The sequence below is a fragment of the Oncorhynchus mykiss genome, chromosome 7 (assembly GCF_057628025.1).
Source record: "Oncorhynchus mykiss isolate SJ-2025 chromosome 7, ASM5762802v1, whole genome shotgun sequence".
NCBI lineage: Eukaryota > Metazoa > Chordata > Actinopteri > Salmoniformes > Salmonidae > Oncorhynchus > Oncorhynchus mykiss.
This window is the reverse complement of record NC_143028.1, coordinates 32,937,251-32,954,307: the sequence shown is the minus strand read 5'-3', so window position 1 is coordinate 32,954,307 and position 17,057 is coordinate 32,937,251. Positions and strand designations below refer to the sequence as shown.

Below are 17,057 nucleotides of genomic sequence, written 5' to 3'. Positions count from 1 at the left end.
AATTAGACCCTTCACCACCCCTTAAATTCTTCCTTTTACTCCTCGGTATTTTGAAAACATCCGCTTCCTTTTCCGTTATTTCAATCTCCTCTTGACCTCCAATTTCATTTTCCAGCACCACCTCAGCGACGGCAGTCGCAATCTCACCTAGTGTTTCCCCTCCCTCTTTGTTCTGATCTACCACAATTGCCCCCGTATCCACAATGCCTTCCTCTCCTACTTTTCCAACCACATCTGCCCACCTTCTCTCTTCCCCTACACCTGTAGTATTTTCATCCCTTCGCTGTGGTACGTTAGTTGCACCCGCACTAAAGCTACTACCAGGCTCAGCGCGTTCATTCTCGGGACAATTACGCACCAAATGCCCCTCTCTTCCACATCCAAAACATTTCATTGATTCAGTAGATGCATAGAAGACATAATCAAATCCATCAATCTTAAAACTAAACGCTAAATTCAGTTCATCTCCTTCCTTTTTTAAAATCATATGCACTTGTCTCCTATGAGACACGACATGTTTCAACAACGGAGATTTGCATCCAAAAAGAACCTTCTTTATTGTAGATACGATTTGACCATGACGAGATAACTCTCGCTCTAACACTTCATCTCTAACAAATGGTGGCACGTTAGAAAGCATAACTTTCTTCGCCGGATTCATAAGCGGAAATACCGGCGTCTGTGTCTCCCGCAACACAACACCCCTCTCAACTATCTTATTCACCTTTTCAATTGAATCTAAGAATATCACTACAGCGCTATTCATCCTTGAGGCTGATTTGATGCTATCATACCCAATGATAGCACCCACAGCCAAGCTACATTCTTCCACTGAACACCCAGCCGCAGCAGGAATTTTTACTCCATGCCTCCGACTAAGTTTTTCAAACTCTACATTTCCGCGAGTGGCCATTGCAACCAGCCCCACCCGCTGGTTGTGCCCTCGCGAAAAACCAACCTCAAAGATCCCACCACCCCTATACGTGCTTAGTGATAGTTAAACAATATACCCTTAAAACAACTAAACTAATCAATATATATATATGTACATACCAAAACCCAATAGAGTGAAAAGAAATTTCATTCGCGCTCACAAACACTCTGCTTGACGACTCACTCCCAGCATGCACTCCGACGAGAGAGAGAGAGAGAGAGAGAGAGAGAGAGAGATGCAGTCATACAGGGGAGATGGAATGGAGGGAGAGATGCAGTCATACAGGAGAGATGGAATGGAGAGAGACAGAGATGCAGTCATACAGGAGAGATGGAATGGAGAGAGAGATGCAGTCATACAGGAGAGATGGAATGGAGAGAGAGAGAGATGCAGTCATACAGGAGAGATGGAATAGAGAGAGAGAGAGGGAGAGAGATGCAGTCATACAGGAGAGATGGAATGGAGGGAGACAGAGATGCAGTCATACAGGAGAGATGGAATAGAGAGAGAGAGAGAGAGATGCAGTCATACAGGAGAGATGGAATGGAGAGAGAGATGCAGTCATACAGGAGAGATGGAATGGAGAGAGACAGAGATGCAGTCATACAGGAGAGATGGAATGGAGAGAGACAGAGATGCAGTCATACAGGAGAGATGGAATGGAGAGAGTGAGATGCAGTCATACAGGAGAGATGGAATGGAGAGAGACAGAGATGCAGTCATACAGGAGAGATGGAATGGAGAGAGACAGAGATGCAGTCATACAGGAGAGATGGAATGGAGAGAGTGAGAGATGCAGTCATACAGGAGAGATGGAATGGAGAGAGTGAGATGCAGTCATACAGGAGAGATGGAATGGAGAGAGAGGGATGCAGTCATACAGGAGAGATGGAATAGAGTTGCGTTTTTATAAAACCTTTATTTTTTACTCAAGTGTTAACATAAATAATGACACACTGCCTTTTCAGAAATGAAATAACAAATGTAATTCCTAAACAAAAATAAATACATAACATAAACATTCAACTTATTTCAGCAGCAAAAAATAATTTCCCCTCCTCTACAAAACAAAGCGCTCCTTCGTAAGCCCACTTCTCCTCAAATAATAGGAGATCTTTTACAGCTGAAAATAACTCAAAATCTACTTTTATTCTTGCTTTCACTAAACCTTTAAAAACACATCTTACATCCTGCCCATATCCCGTTTCTATCTTATGTTTCCTACTCAGAAAAATTGACATCTTAGCTTGTCCCAAAATAAAATTTAACATTTGACATTTTCTTTTCTGTTGTTTACTATATTGAAACCCCAAAATAAAAACAGTGTTATTGAAAAACTCCCCTACAGCTTTAAACAAAGATTCCAACATTTCCAATAGCGGTTTTATCCTCTCACACTCCATAAAACAGTGAAAAATGGTTTCTCTTATATTACAAAAAGGACATCCATCTCTAACATCTGAGTTAATAACAGATACAAAAGCATTAACTGCAATGATGCCATGTAAAACCCTCCATTGCATATCACCAGTACCCTTTTGTAACGGTGGCTTGTACAGTGCTCTCCATGCTGGCTTTACCTTGTCATCAATGCCCAATTTTACCCTCCATGGAGTATCTTTTCTATTTTTAAATTTATCTTTATTCAACACCTTGACACACCCCCTATACAATTCCTTCCCATTCACCTCATCCAAACCCACCTCCTCCAACCCTCTCAAATCCAGCAATAACGCCTTTCTTTCTGACTCTGGGATATTTGGTGTAATCCCTAGTTTTGGAAATGAGACGTCTTCATCTTGCACCTTCTTCTTGTGGCTACTAAGCATATCCCATTCTTCCGCTGACAGAGCCTTCCTACAGCTCCCCAGCATTTGTCCGACAATCCTTTCCGACCTCATCCCCAAATGTTCTGCCACCCTTCTTCCATCCATTAAGGCGGGCCCAGCCATGGCCATTAACTGTTTTAAGGTGATGATTTTCCCCTTCACCAGAATCTTGGAGAAATGTGGAACAGCTGCAGTTGTACAATCCAGTCTTGCCCCATACACCAGAGGTTCCTCCAACAGCCAATGCACTGACTCCGCTGAAGTTCTTCTGGACACACTCTGAGAAGGCCTCTATAAAACGGAGGTACTCCCTCCCTAGAAATCTGGCTACTATCAACCAGAAACAAAGCCTTCTTTAAACCTAATCCTCCAACCCGCTGTAATATAAGACCTGCCACCCCTCTCCACACCACATTTTCCGGTCCATAAAGCAGCCTTTGAATAAACTGAAACCGGAAAGCAGCAGCCCTACTAGCAAGATGTACAAGACCTTGTCCCCCCTCCTCTTTTGACAAATACAAAACACTTTGTGGAACCCAGTGATATTTATCCCAAAAGAAATCCACAATAATTGCCTGTATCTTAGCCAGAAGGCCAGATGGTGGTTCTAAAACTGACAACCGATGCCACAGTGCAGAGGCAATCACATTGTTAACTATAATAGTGCGCCCTCTATATGACATACGAGATAGTAACAAACGCCATCTCCTCATCCTCCCTTCCACCATTTCAACCACCCCACTCCAATTTTTTTCCATAGTCCCCTCATCTCCTAGATACACTCCAAGATACTTAAAACCTCCCTTACACCATTCTAGCCCCCTTGGCAAAGCCATGATCCCTCCAGACCATTCTCCAATCTGTAAAGCACAACTCTTTTCCCAATTTACCTTTGCAGAGGATATTCCCCTAAAATGATCAACCATTAGACTCAAGCTATCCACCTCCGCTTGATTTTTCACTAGCACAACTACATCATCAGCATAGGCTGAAAGACGAATAGGAGGAATATCCTCTGAAAGGCACACCCCTGCAATGCGACTTCTAATGCTATTTAGTAGTGGCTCTATAGCAATAGCATATAACATCCCAGACATAGAACATCCCTGCCTAATACCTCTACACACTTTAAAAGGAGCACTCAAACCACCGTTAACTTTCAATACACTTTCAATGTCACCATATATCACCTTTATCATGGCAATAAAACCAGAGCTGAACCCAAACGCCTCAAACGTGTGCCATAAATATTGATGTTCAACTCGGTCAAATTCCTTTTCCTGATCAATTGAAATTAGACCACCATCCAACCCAATAGCCCTAGGGACGTCCAAAAAATCACGAATCAGAGAAATGTTATCCCCTATCTGCCTGCCAGGAACACAGTAGGACTGATCCGTATGTATGATTTGCCCCATCACCTCCCTCAGCCTGTTGGACAAAGCCTTTGACAATATCTTATAATCAGTACACAATAAAGCCACCGGCCTCCAGTTCTTCACCTCCCTCGGGTCACCCTTTTTGGGCAGTAGGGTGAGGACAGCCCTTCTGCAGCTTATTGGTAGTAACCCTCCGGTTAAACTATCATTAGCTACTTCTAACCAATCCTCTCCCAACATAGCCCAAAAAGACTTAAAAAAGTCAACGGGAAGCCCATCAATGCCTGGTGCCCTTCCATTTTCCATGCCTTTTAATGCAGTGTATAAATCCTGCAAAGACAATGGTTGCTCAAGCTCAACCTGAGCTTCTGCAGGCACCTTTGGGAGCCCATCAAAGAACTGCTGTGTCACTGTTTTGTCCTCTTTGTACTCACACTTGTAGAGCTCAGCATAGAACTCTACTGCCCTCTTTCTAATTTCACTAGGGCTAGTGAGCTCTTGTCCAACAGCTGATTTGAGACAATGAATAATTTTTCTTTGTCCATTCTTTTTCTCTAAACCAAAGAAAAATTTGGATGAGGCATCCATTTCAGATATGCCCTGAAATTTACTTCTCACCAGTGCCCCCTGTGCTCTGATACCCAGCAGATCTGCCAATGCAGCTTTTCTCCTCTTGAGGGCCTGAGTATGGCCTCGATCTCCTGTGGTCTCAACCAACGTCATGAGTTCCACTATTTCAATCTCTAGGGCTTTCATTGATCTGGTGATATCCTTGGTGACATTCCTCGTGTATTGATTACAAAATTGTTGAATCTGGATTTTCCCTATATCCCACCATTGTTGAAGGGATACAAAACTGGCCTTTTGAGACCTCCACCTCTCCCAAAAAAAACTGAAACAGTTCCTGAAGTGAGCATCACTCAATAAAGTTATATTAAAATGCCAATATGCGCTTTTAGGTTTTACATCGTTAATGAACACCACCTCTGTTATTAAACAATGATCAGAAAATCCCACTGGAGTTATCACACTTGATTTACAGACCTGAGATTGATGCTCAAAAACATAAAACCTATCTAACCTGGCCATAGAGATGATGTTCTCTCTCACATGCGCCCAGGTGTACTGCCTTGTTCCTTCATGTTGACTCCGCCAAATATCACACAGTTCATTTGTTACAATAAGGCGTTTTAAAAACGTCCTTGAGGCTATATGAGGTTCTTGGTGATTTCTATCTAAATCGCTAACTGTGCAGTTAAAATCCCCAGCAATAAACAAATAATCTTCTTTGTTACATTTCTCAATGGTATTTGATAATGTCTCTAAAAAACATACCCTCTCAACTGTCACCACTGGGGCATATACATTTATCAGACACATATTGATATTTTCATACCTTGCTCTAACTTTTAATAACCTCCCCTCAACTACCTCTTCAACCTCGTATGACAAAGGCAAAAACCCTTTTGAGAACAAGATAACCACACCCCCACTTTTTGAGTTTTTATGACTACACACCACTGTCCCCCCCCCACTCCTGTTGCCACATAACTTAATTTTCCAAATTACTATGCGTTTCTTGCAGAAAAATTATGTCACTTCCCTTTCCCCTCATTAACTCATACACCATGGCTCTTTTTTTAACATCTCTTGCCCCATTTACGTTTAAAGAAGAGATCTTAAAACTGCTCATGGATAAGAAAAAAAAAACAGAGGAAGATACAGCCACCACATCTCTTTACAGAGTTAAAACTGCAACTGAACTCTTTCATTTTCTTTAGAATTTACATCACTTATTACTCTCGTGACCACTTTCTTGAGTCTAGCAATTTCAGGGCTTTTCAAACCTCCCCCTGTAATTTTTGACATCAGAAACTTTGCTGATTCAATAAACAATTCACGTTCAGGGAAAAAATCAGTTACATTGTAATCCTGCATATATTTCTTCCCTTTTGTCAACTTCAGAAATTGACGTATCTTCTCGATCCCATACCTCCCTTCCACCCCATCTATCTCACTATATTGTTGTGACGCGTCAGATGACTCACTCTCGCTATCCTCCCCAGAAGAAAACCCCATCTCTACAACCTGTTCATCTTCACCTGATTTATCCATCTCTACCTTTCTCTTAGAATTAGACCCTTCACCACCCCTTAAATTCTTCCTTTTACTCCTCGGTATTTTGAAAACATCCGCTTCCTTTTCCGTTATTTCAATCTCCTCTTGACCTTCAATTTCATTTTCCAGCACCACCTCAGCGACGGCAGTCGCAATCTCACCTACTGTTTCCCCTCCCTCTTTGTTCTGATCTACCACAATTGCTCCCGTATCCACAATGCCTTCCTCTCCTACTTTTCCAACCACATCTGCCCACCTTCTCTCTTCCCCTACACCTGTAGTATTTTCATCCCTTCGCTGTGGTACGTCAGTTGCACCCGCACTAAAGCTACTACCAGGCTCAGCGCGCTCATTCTCGGAACAATTACGCACCAAATGCCCCTCTCTTCCACATCCAAAACATTTCATTGATTCAGTAGATGCATAGAAGACATAATCAAATCCATCAATATTAAAACTAAACGCTAAATTCAGTTCATCTCCTTCCTTTTTTAAAATCATATGCACTTGTCTCCTATGAGACACGACATGTTTCAACAACGGAGATTTGCATCCAAAAAGAACCTTCTTTATTGTAGATACGATTTGACCATGGCGAGATAACTCTCGCTCTAACACTTCATCTCTAACAAATGGTGGCACGTTAGAAAGCATAACTTTCTTCGCAGGATTCATAAGCGGAAATACCGGCATCTGTGTCTCCCGCAACACAACACCCCTCTCAACTATCTTATTCACCTTTTCAATTGAATCTAAGAATATCACTACAGCGCTATTCATCCTTGAGGCTGATTTGATGCTATCATACCCAATGATAGCACCCACAGCCAAGCTACATTCTTCCACTGAACACCCAGCCGCAGCAGGAATTTTTACTCCATGCCTCCGACTAAGTTTTTCAAACTCTACATTTCCGCGAGTGGCCATTGCAACCAGCCCCACCCGCTGGTTGTGCCCTCGCGAAAAACCAACCTCAAAGATCCCACCACCCTTATACGTGCTTAGTGATAATTAAACAATATACCCTTAAAACAACTAAACTAATCAATATATATATATGTACATACCAAAACCCAATAGAGTGAAAAGAAATTCCATTCGCTCTCGCAAACACTCTGCTTGACGACTCACTCCCAGCATGCACTCCGATGAGAGAGAGAGAGAGAGAGGGAGAGAGAGAGAGAGAGATGCAGTCATACAGGAGAGATGGAATGGAGAGAGTCAGAGATGCAGTCATACAGGAGAGATGGAATGGAGAGAGACAGAGATGCAGTCATACAGGAGAGATGGAATGGAGAGAGAGATGCAGTCATACAGGAGAGATGGAATGGAGAGAGAGAGAGATGCAGTCATACAGGAGAGATGGAATAGAGAGAGAGAGAGAGAGAGATGCAGTCATACAGGAGAGATGGAATGGAGAGAGACAGAGATGCAGTCATACAGGAGAGATGGAATGGAGAGAGACAGAGATGCAGTCATACAGGAGATATGGAATGGAGAGAGAGATGCAGTCATACAGGAGAGATGGAATGGAGAGAGAGATGCAGTCATACAAGAGAGATGGAATGGAGAGAGACAGAGATGCAGTCATACAGGAGAGATGGAATGGAGGGAGACAGAGATGCAGTCATACAGGAGAGATGGAATGGAGAGACAGAGATGCAGTCATACAGGAGAGATGGAATAGAGAGAGAGAGAGATAGAGATGCAGTCATACAGGGGAGATGGAATGGAGAGAGTGAGATGCAGTCATACAGGAGAGATGGAATGGAGAAAGAGGGATGCAGTCATACAGGGGAGATGGAATGGAGGGAGAGATGCAGTCATACAGGAGAGATGGAATGGAGGGAGACAGAGATGCAGTCATACAGGGGAGATGGAATGGAGAGAGACAGAGATGCAGTCATACAGGAGAGATGGAATGGAGAGAGAGAGAGATGCAGTCATACAGGAGAGATGGAATAGAGAGAGAGAGAGATGCAGTCATACAGGAGAGATGGAATGGAGAGAGAGATGCAGTCATACAGGAGAGATGGAATGGAGAGAGAGAGAGATGCAGTCATACAGGAGAGATGGAATAGAGAGAGAGGGAGAGAGATGCAGTCATACAGGAGAGATGGAATGGAGGGAGACAGAGATGCAGTCATACAGGAGAGATGGAATGGAGAGAGACAGAGATGCAGTCATACAGGAGATATGGAATGGAGAGAGAGATGCAGTCATACAGGAGAGATGGAATGGAGAGAGAGATGCAGTCATACAAGAGAGATGGAATGGAGAGAGACAGAGATGCAGTCATACAGGAGAGATGGAATGGAGAGACAGAGATGCAGTCATACAGGAGAGATGGCATGGAGAGACAGAGATGCAGTCATACAGGAGAGATGGAATTGAGCGAGAGTGAGATGCAGTCATACAGGAGAGATGGAATTGAGAGAGAGTGAGATGCAGTCATACAGGAGAGATGGAATGGAGAGAGACAGATATGCAGTCATACAGGAGAGATGGAATGGAGAGAGAGAGAGATGCAGTCATACAGGAGAGATGGAATAGAGAGAGAGAGAGAGAGATGCAGTCATTCAGGAGAGATGGAATGGAGAGAGACAGAGATGCAGTCATACAGGAGAGATGGAATGGAGAGAGTGAGATATGCAGTCATACAGTAGATATGGAATGGAGAGAGAGAGAGAGAGATGCTGTCATACAGGAGATATGGAATGGAGAGAGAGAGAGAGAGATGCAGTCATACAGGTGAGATGGAATGGAGAGAGAAAGAGATGCAGTCATACAGGAGAGATGGAATAGAGAGAGAGAGAGATGCAGTCATACAGGAGAGATGGAATGGAGAGAGACAGAGATGCAGTCATACAGGAGAGATGGAATGGAGAGAGAGAGAGATGCAGTCATACAGGAGAGATGGAATAGAGAGAGAGAGAGAGAGAGATGCAGTCATTCAGGAGAGATGGAATGGAGAGAGACAGAGATGCAGTCATACAGGAGAGATGGAATGGACAGAGACAGAGATGCAGTCATACAGGAGAGATGGAATTGAGCGAGAGTGAGATGCAGTCATACAGGAGAGATGGAATTGAGAGAGAGAGTGAGATGCAGTCATACAGGAGAGATGGAATTGAGAGAGAGTGAGATGCAGTCATACAGGAGAGATGGAATGGAGAGACAGAGATGCAGTCATACAGGAGAGATGGAATTGAGAGATAGAGATGCAGTCATGCAGGAGAGATGGAATGGACAGAGAGTGAGATGTAGTCATAAAGGAGAGATGGAATGGAGAGAGAGAGAGATGCAGTCATACAGGAGAGATGGAATAGAGAGAGAGAGAGATGCAGTCATACAGGAGAGATGGAATGGAGAGAGACAGAGATGCAGTCATACAGGAGAGATGGAATGGAGAGAGAGAGAGAGATGCAGTCATACAGGAGAGATGGAATAGAGAGAGAGAGAGAGAGATGCAGTCATTCAGGAGAGATGGAATGGAGAGAGACAGAGATGCAGTCATACAGGAGAGATGGAATGGAGAGAGACAGAGATGCAGTCATACAGGAGAGATGGTATGGAGAGAGAGAGATGCAGTCATACAGGAGAGATGGAATAGAGAGAGAGAGAGAGAGAAGCAGTCATACAGGAGAGATGGAATGGAGAGAGAGATGCAGTCATACAGGAGATATGGAATGGAGAGAGAGAGATGCAGTCATACAGGAGAGATGAAATGGAGAGAGAGATGCAGTCATACATGAGAGATGGAATGGAGAGAGAGATACAGTCATACAGGAGATATGGAATGGAGAGAGAGAGATGCAGTCATACAGGAGAGATGAAATGGAGAGAGAGATGCAGTCATACATGAGAGATGGAATGGAGAGAGACAGAGATGCAGTCATACAGGAGATATGGAATGGAGAGAGAGAGATGCAGTCATACAGTAGAGATGAAATGGAGAGAGAGATGCAGTCATACATGAGAGATGGAATGGAGAGAGACAGAGATGCAGTCATACAGGAGAGATGGAATGGAGAGAGAGAGAGATGCAGTCATACAGGAGATATGGAATAGAGAGAGAGAGAGAGAGTTGCAGTCATACAGGAGAGATGGAATGGAGAGAGAGAGAGATGCAGTCATACAGGGGAGATGGAATGGAGAGAGAGAGAGATGCAGTCATACAGGAGAGATGGAATGGAGAGAGAGAGAGATGCAGTCATACAGGAGAGATGGAATGGAGAGAGTGAGATATGCAGTCATACAGTAGATATGGAATGGAGAGAGAGAGAGAGAGATGCTGTCATACAGGAGATATGGAATGGAGAGAGAGATGCAGTCATACAGGTGAGATGGAATGGAGAGAGAAAGAGATGCAGTCATACAGGAGAGATGGAATGGAGAGAGAGAGAGATGCAGTCATACAGGAGAGATGGAATGGAGAGAGAAAGAGATGCAGTCATACAGGAGAGATGGAATGGAGAGAGAAAGAGATGCAGTCATACAGGAGAGATGAAATGGAGAGAGAGAGATGCAGTCATACAGGAGAGATGGAATGGAGAGAGAGAGAGATGCAGTCATACAGGAGAGATGGAATGGAGAGAGAATAGGGGCGTGTCTGGTCTAGTGACTAAACTCTCCAGCGTCTTGTCTATTGTGTTCTCTGACCTACTGCTGCTTTGACTTTCAGAAGTTAATTAAAAATATTCTCATTTTACAACCAAATCCAAAACCATTGTGGTTGAGTGCTCAGTAAGTACCGCAGAATGTTATGAGTATTATCAGATGGGTGTCTCCAAGGGCAGATAAAAGCAGGAGGAGAGGGACAGAGATGGAAGGAGAGAGAGAACTGGAAAAATAACGTGAGCGAGAGAGAACGCAAGGAGAGGAGAATGAACGACCCTCAGTCCGTTCACGTCCACAGCTGTATCATCAACGCTCCTGGTTTTCTATTACGTTGTGATGACGGTAACACATCTACATCCATGCAGTACTTTGTGTAGTCGGCTTCAAACTCAACCAGATACTGTTTCAGAACGAGATACTCTAGACAGACACAGGATGGGTTCCAATGGCAGCATGGCCGTAAGAGCCGCGCTGTTCAGTCTCTGATTGTGCAGCTTCCTCTTTGTCTTCTCAAGAGTTCTTCCCAATAGGCCTGCTAATGTATGTAAATATATTGGCGGTAGTGTTTTTGAATGTGATGTGTATTTTAATGTTTGTTAATGCAACTAGAGTACCAGTCAAACATTTGGACACACCTACTCATTCCAGAGTTTTTCTTAATTTTTACTGTTGTCTGCATTGTTATTCGAACACATATGGAATCATGTAACAACCAAAAAAGGGTTGAACAAATCAAAATAGATTTTATGTTTGAGACTCTTCAAAGTAGCCACCCTTTGCCTTGATGACAGCTTTGCACACTCTTCACTATTATTCTAAATACCGAACGGTTCCGTATGATTCATTTAGACTGGTACTGTACTTTCTAATCCTCTCTCCCTAATGCAGGTCTGTAGGCCAGTCTTCTGAGCCCTCAGTCTCAACAAACTGCTGCAGTCAGCACTGGGGGAAGGTGTGTGTGTGTGTGTGTGTGTGTGTGTGTGTGTGTGTGTGGGGGCACGTGTGAATTGAAGTGTGTGCAGCTGCTCATATGGAGAGAACATGGGAGAGAGACACTGGTGTGGTCTCAAGTGGGGGGGCTTATCTCTATAGGGGGGAGTTTCTGTGTGTGTGTGGGGGGGGGGATTACCTCCCGAAGGGGGGGTTAGGAGGTTAGTGGGGGAGATACACTACTGATTTTGCTTGGCCATGGATTTGACCAGATTTAAAATGATTAGCTAATGATCTGCACTCCACATTATCTAGTTCAGTTCAAGTTCTTCATCTATTTGTTTTAGGCTCATCTTCAGTAATAGCTTGTTGGAATGCTCCCAAATGTGTTTTATATAACAAAGTACCCACATCTTACCATTTCATTGACCATACCTCTTCTGTATTTGAATAACGACATTATTTGAACCCCGAGTTGACAATGTGTCTCACCTGAATTGTTCAGGGATGCAAACTAGTCACCTTTCTGTGAAATTCGCTGTTTTGAACTCCAAAATATGTGACCTATGCGACTTGTGTAAATCCGATGAGACAAGTTTGGGTGGGGGCTTTGAATCACAAATGGCTGTAAGCGAACGAGTGATGTGGGTTTGGAGCAATACTGGATTCAATACTTTGGAGCAATACTTTGGAGCAATACTTTAGCTGGATGCCAATAGAGGTGAAAGGAACACCACACACTTTCCCCCTTTCTCACTTTTCAATAGTGGATTAAAAGGGGTATGCCAGGTGTTACTCTCATACTGAAAGAGATCAATTATGCTAACAAAGGTATCATGCTCTGCTGGCACATTGTAGAACAGATGTCCACAGGCAGAAAGTGTACTAATGTGCAGTGTAGCCCAAAGATATTGCTTTTATGTTTCCTATACCACTTGTGTGAGTGAGGGGGGATTATTACATGTTTTACTCTGAACGTTATTTTTGCACACATGTAGCCTTGTGCACTTGATCGACGTCTACTATAGTGGCCACTGTAGAGCAAAAACAGAATGCCTGTTTCTACTTTAACATGTTTTTCTACTTTAAGTGCAGTATTTAGTGTGTGGTCACAAGCGTTCTATTATAAAGGCTGTAATGGCTAACTGCAATATTAGTGTATTGTTTTTTTTCTCCCAAAACTTGAGTGTCATTTGCAGTAAAGTCTAGGCAAGAAATAACACTGGATTGCTTTCTTGACATTTTTTAGCTGTGAGTTAGGTTCACGTTACCCACTTTTTATTTTACACACACTGACTGATCATGCAGATCATATTCTTTGTTGTTGAATTAGTTAAAACCTGCATTTACCCCTAGCAGGGATTTTCTTTTGCATGTTTCAGTGTCATCTTTTTGAGCCCTCAGCAGTTTGAATCCCTGATTGTTTTGGAACAACATTTGAAACTTTTAACTGTAGATTGACCATGACTGTTTTAACCCCTCGTTGACCCCGTGTCTCTCTTCTCTCCTGCGTTTGAAGGATCCGTCCCCAGATGGCGAAGGAGAAGATTGAGGGCTGTCACGTGTGTACGCTGGTCACGCCCGGGGAGCCCCAGATGTTGCTGGGTAAAGACAAGGCCTTCACGTACGACTTTGTGTTCGACATCGACTCAGCCCAGCAGCAGATCTATGCTGCCTGCGTCCACAAACTCATCGAGGGCTGTTTCGACGGATACAACGCTACGGTGTTTGCCTATGGACAGGTACTGTGAGAGAGACACACACACAGACACACACTCTCACATGTGCATACACACAGGCCTCTTTACACTACTTTGATGACACATACTAGTCCCAGGAAATATATGTTTGTAGTGTAAAGAGATGGCTCTAGATTATTTTTTTCAGAGATGGTAACTTAATCCCTTAATTGGAGGAGGGGTGGTAGGGTTGGACGGAAAATAAAGGAAATATATTTTTTAAAGACGTGTGTGTGTGTACGTATATTTTATAAAAACACTACCGTTCAAAAGTTTGGGGTCACATAGAAATGTCCTTGTTTTTGAAAGAAAAGCACATTTTTTGTCATTAAAATAACATCAAGTTGATCAGAAATACAGTGTAGACATTGTTAATGTTGTAAATGACTACTGTAGCTGGAAATGGCAGATGTATTTTTTTATGGAATATCTACATAGGCCCATTGTCAGCAACCATCACTCCTGCGTTCCAATGGCACGTTGTGTTAGCTTATTCAAGTTTATAATTTTAAAAGGCTAATTGATCATTAGAAATCAATTGGAATTATGTTTGCACAGCTGAAAACTGTTGTTCTGATTAAAGAAGCAATAAAACTGGCCTTCATTAGACTAGTTGAGTATCTGGAGCATCAGCATTTGTGTGTTCAATTACAGCCTCAAAATGGCCAGAAACAAAGACCTTTCTTCTGAAACTCGTCAGTCTATTCTTGTTCAGAGAAATGAAGGCTATTCCATGCCAGGAGTGGGAGGCCCCGGTGCACAACTGAGCAAGAGGACAAGTACATTAGAGTGTCTAGATTGAGAAACAGACTCCTCACAAGTCCTCAACTGGCAGCTTTATTAAATAGTACCTGCAAAACACCAGTCTCAACGTCAACAGTGAAGAGGCGACTCCGGGATGCTGGGCTTCTTAGCAGAGTTCCTCTGTCCAGTGTCTGTGTTCTTTTGGACATCTTAATCTTTTCTTTTTATTGGCCAGTCTGAGATATGGCTTTTTCTTTGCAACTCTGCCTAGAAGACCAGCATCTCGCCTCTTCATTGTTGACGTCGAGACCGGTGTTTTGCAGGTAGCCTAGTGGTTAGATTATTGGGCCAGTAAACGAAAGGTTGGTGGATCAAATCCCCAAGCTGACAGGGTAAAAATCTGCCATTCTTCCCCTGAACAAGGCAGTTAACCCACTGTTCCTAGGTTGTAAATAAGAGTTTGTTCTTAACTGACTTGCCTAGTTAAATAAAACATTTTTTTTACAACATTATCAATGTCTACACTGTATTTCTGATCAATTTGATGTTATTTTAAAGGACAAAACAATTGACATTTCTGAGTGACTCCAAACTTTTGAACGCGTGTGCGTGTGCGTGTGCGTGTGTGTGTGTGTGTGTGTGTGTGTGTGTGTGTGTGTGTGTGTGTGTGTGTGTGTGTGTGTAAACTAGAGGTCGACCGATTTAATCGGAATGGCCGATTTAATTAGTTTTCATAACAATCGGAAATTGGTATTTTCGGGCGCCGATTTTAGATTTTTTTATACCTTTATTTAACTAGGCAAGTCAGTTAAGAACACATTCTTATTTTCAATGACGGCCTAGGAACGGTGGGTTAACTGCCTTGTTCAGGGGCAGAACGACAGATTTTCACATTGTCAGCTCGGGGGATCCAAACTTGCAACCTTACAGTTAACGAGTCCAACGCTCTAACCACCTGTCTCTCATTGCACTCCACGAGGAGCCTGCCTGTTACGCGAATGCAGCAGAAGCCAAGGTAAGTTGCTAGGTAGCATTAAACTTATCTTATAAAAAACAATCAATCAATCATAATCACTAGTTATAACTACGCATTGTTGATGATATTACTCGTTTATCTAGCGTGTCCTGGGTTGCATATAATCGATGCAACGCTGGGGGATGATTTAACAAAAGCGCATTTGCGAAAAAAGCACAATCGTTGGACGACTGTACCTAACCATAAACACCAATGCCTTTCTTAAAATCAACACACAGAAGTATATATTTTTAAAACTGCATATTTAGCTAAAAGTAATCCAGGTTAGCAGGCAATATTAACCAGGTGAAATTGTGTCATTTCTCTTGCGTTCATTGCACGCAGAGTCAGGGTATATGCAACAGTTTGGGCAGCCTGGCTCATTGCGAACTAATTTGCCAGAATTTCACGTAATTATGACATAACATTGAAGGTTGTGCAATGTAACAATAATATTTAGACTTAGGGATGCCACCCATTAGATAAAATACCGAACGGTTCCGTATTTCACTGAAAGAATAAACGTTTTGTTTTCGAAATGATAGTTTCCAGATTCGACCATGTTAATGGCCAAAGGCTCGTATTTCTGTGTGTTATTATGCTATTATTAAGTCTATGATTTGATAGAGCAGTCTGACTGAGCGATGGTAGGCAGCAGCGGGCTCGTAAGCGTTCATTCAAACAGCACTTTTGTGCGTATTGCCAGCAGCTCTTTGCAAGCACAGCGATGTTTATGACTTCAAGCCTATCAGCCTAATGGCTGGTGTAACCAATGTGAAATGGCAATCTAGTTAGCTGGGTGTGCGCTAATAGTGTTTCAAATGTCACTCGCTCTGAGACTTGGAGTAGTTATTCCCCTTGCTCTGCAAGGTGTGGCTTTTGTCGATGCTTTTGTCGATGTGTTCCTGGTTCGAGCCCAGGAAGGAGCAAGGAGAGGGATGGAAGCTACACAGTTACACTGGCAATACTATAGTGCCTGTAAGAGCATCCAATAGGCAAAGGTATATGAAATACAAATGGTATAGAGAGAAATAGTCCTATAAATACTATATTAACTACAACCTAAAACCTCTTACCTTGGAATATTGATGTCTCATGTTAAAAGGAACCACCAACTTTCATATGTTCTCATGTTCTGAGCAAGGAACAAAAGCTTTTTTACATGGCACATATTGCACTTTTACTTTCTTCTCACTTCTCTTCTCACTTAGTTTTTGCATTATTTAAACCAAATTGAACATGTTTCATTGTTTATTTGAGGCTAAATTGATTTTTATTGATGTAAAATAAGTGTTCATTCAGTATTGTTGTAATTGTCATTATTACAAATAAATACATAAAAAAATCGCCCAATTAATCGGTATCAGCTTTTTGGTCCTCCAATATTGGTATCGGTATCGGCGCTGAAAAATCATAATTTGTCGACCTCTAGTGTAAACTCAGCAAAAAAAAGAAACGTCCCTGTTCGTCAGTGTTCTGCCATGGCCAGCGAAGAGCCCGGATCTCAATCCCATCGAGCATGTCTGGGACCTGTAGGATCGGAGGGTGAGGGCTAGGGCCATTCCCCCCAGAAATGTCCCGGAACTAGCAGGTGCCTTGGTGGAAGAGTGGGGTAACATCTCACAGCAAGAACTGGCAAATCTGGTGGAGTCCATGAGGAGATACTAACTGTTACTTTTGATTTTGACCCCCCCCCCTCCCTTTGTTCAAGGACACATTATTAATTTCTGTTAGTCACATGCCTGTGGA

General features: G+C 42.8%; 1 protein-coding gene across 8 annotated transcripts in view; it reads left to right on the top strand.

The window, feature by feature from the left end:
• LOC110527715 (kinesin-like protein KIF21B) overlaps positions 1–17,057 on the top strand; it is a 127,879-nt gene that overhangs the window by 58,890 nt on the left and 51,932 nt on the right. For all 8 annotated transcript variants that reach the window (XM_090240725.1, XM_090240723.1, XM_090240724.1 and 5 more), the window contains exon 2: positions 13,330–13,552. In XM_090240725.1, the coding sequence (XP_090096851.1) occupies positions 13,330–13,552 (223 nt within the window). The remainder of the gene's footprint in view (positions 1–13,329; positions 13,553–17,057) is intronic.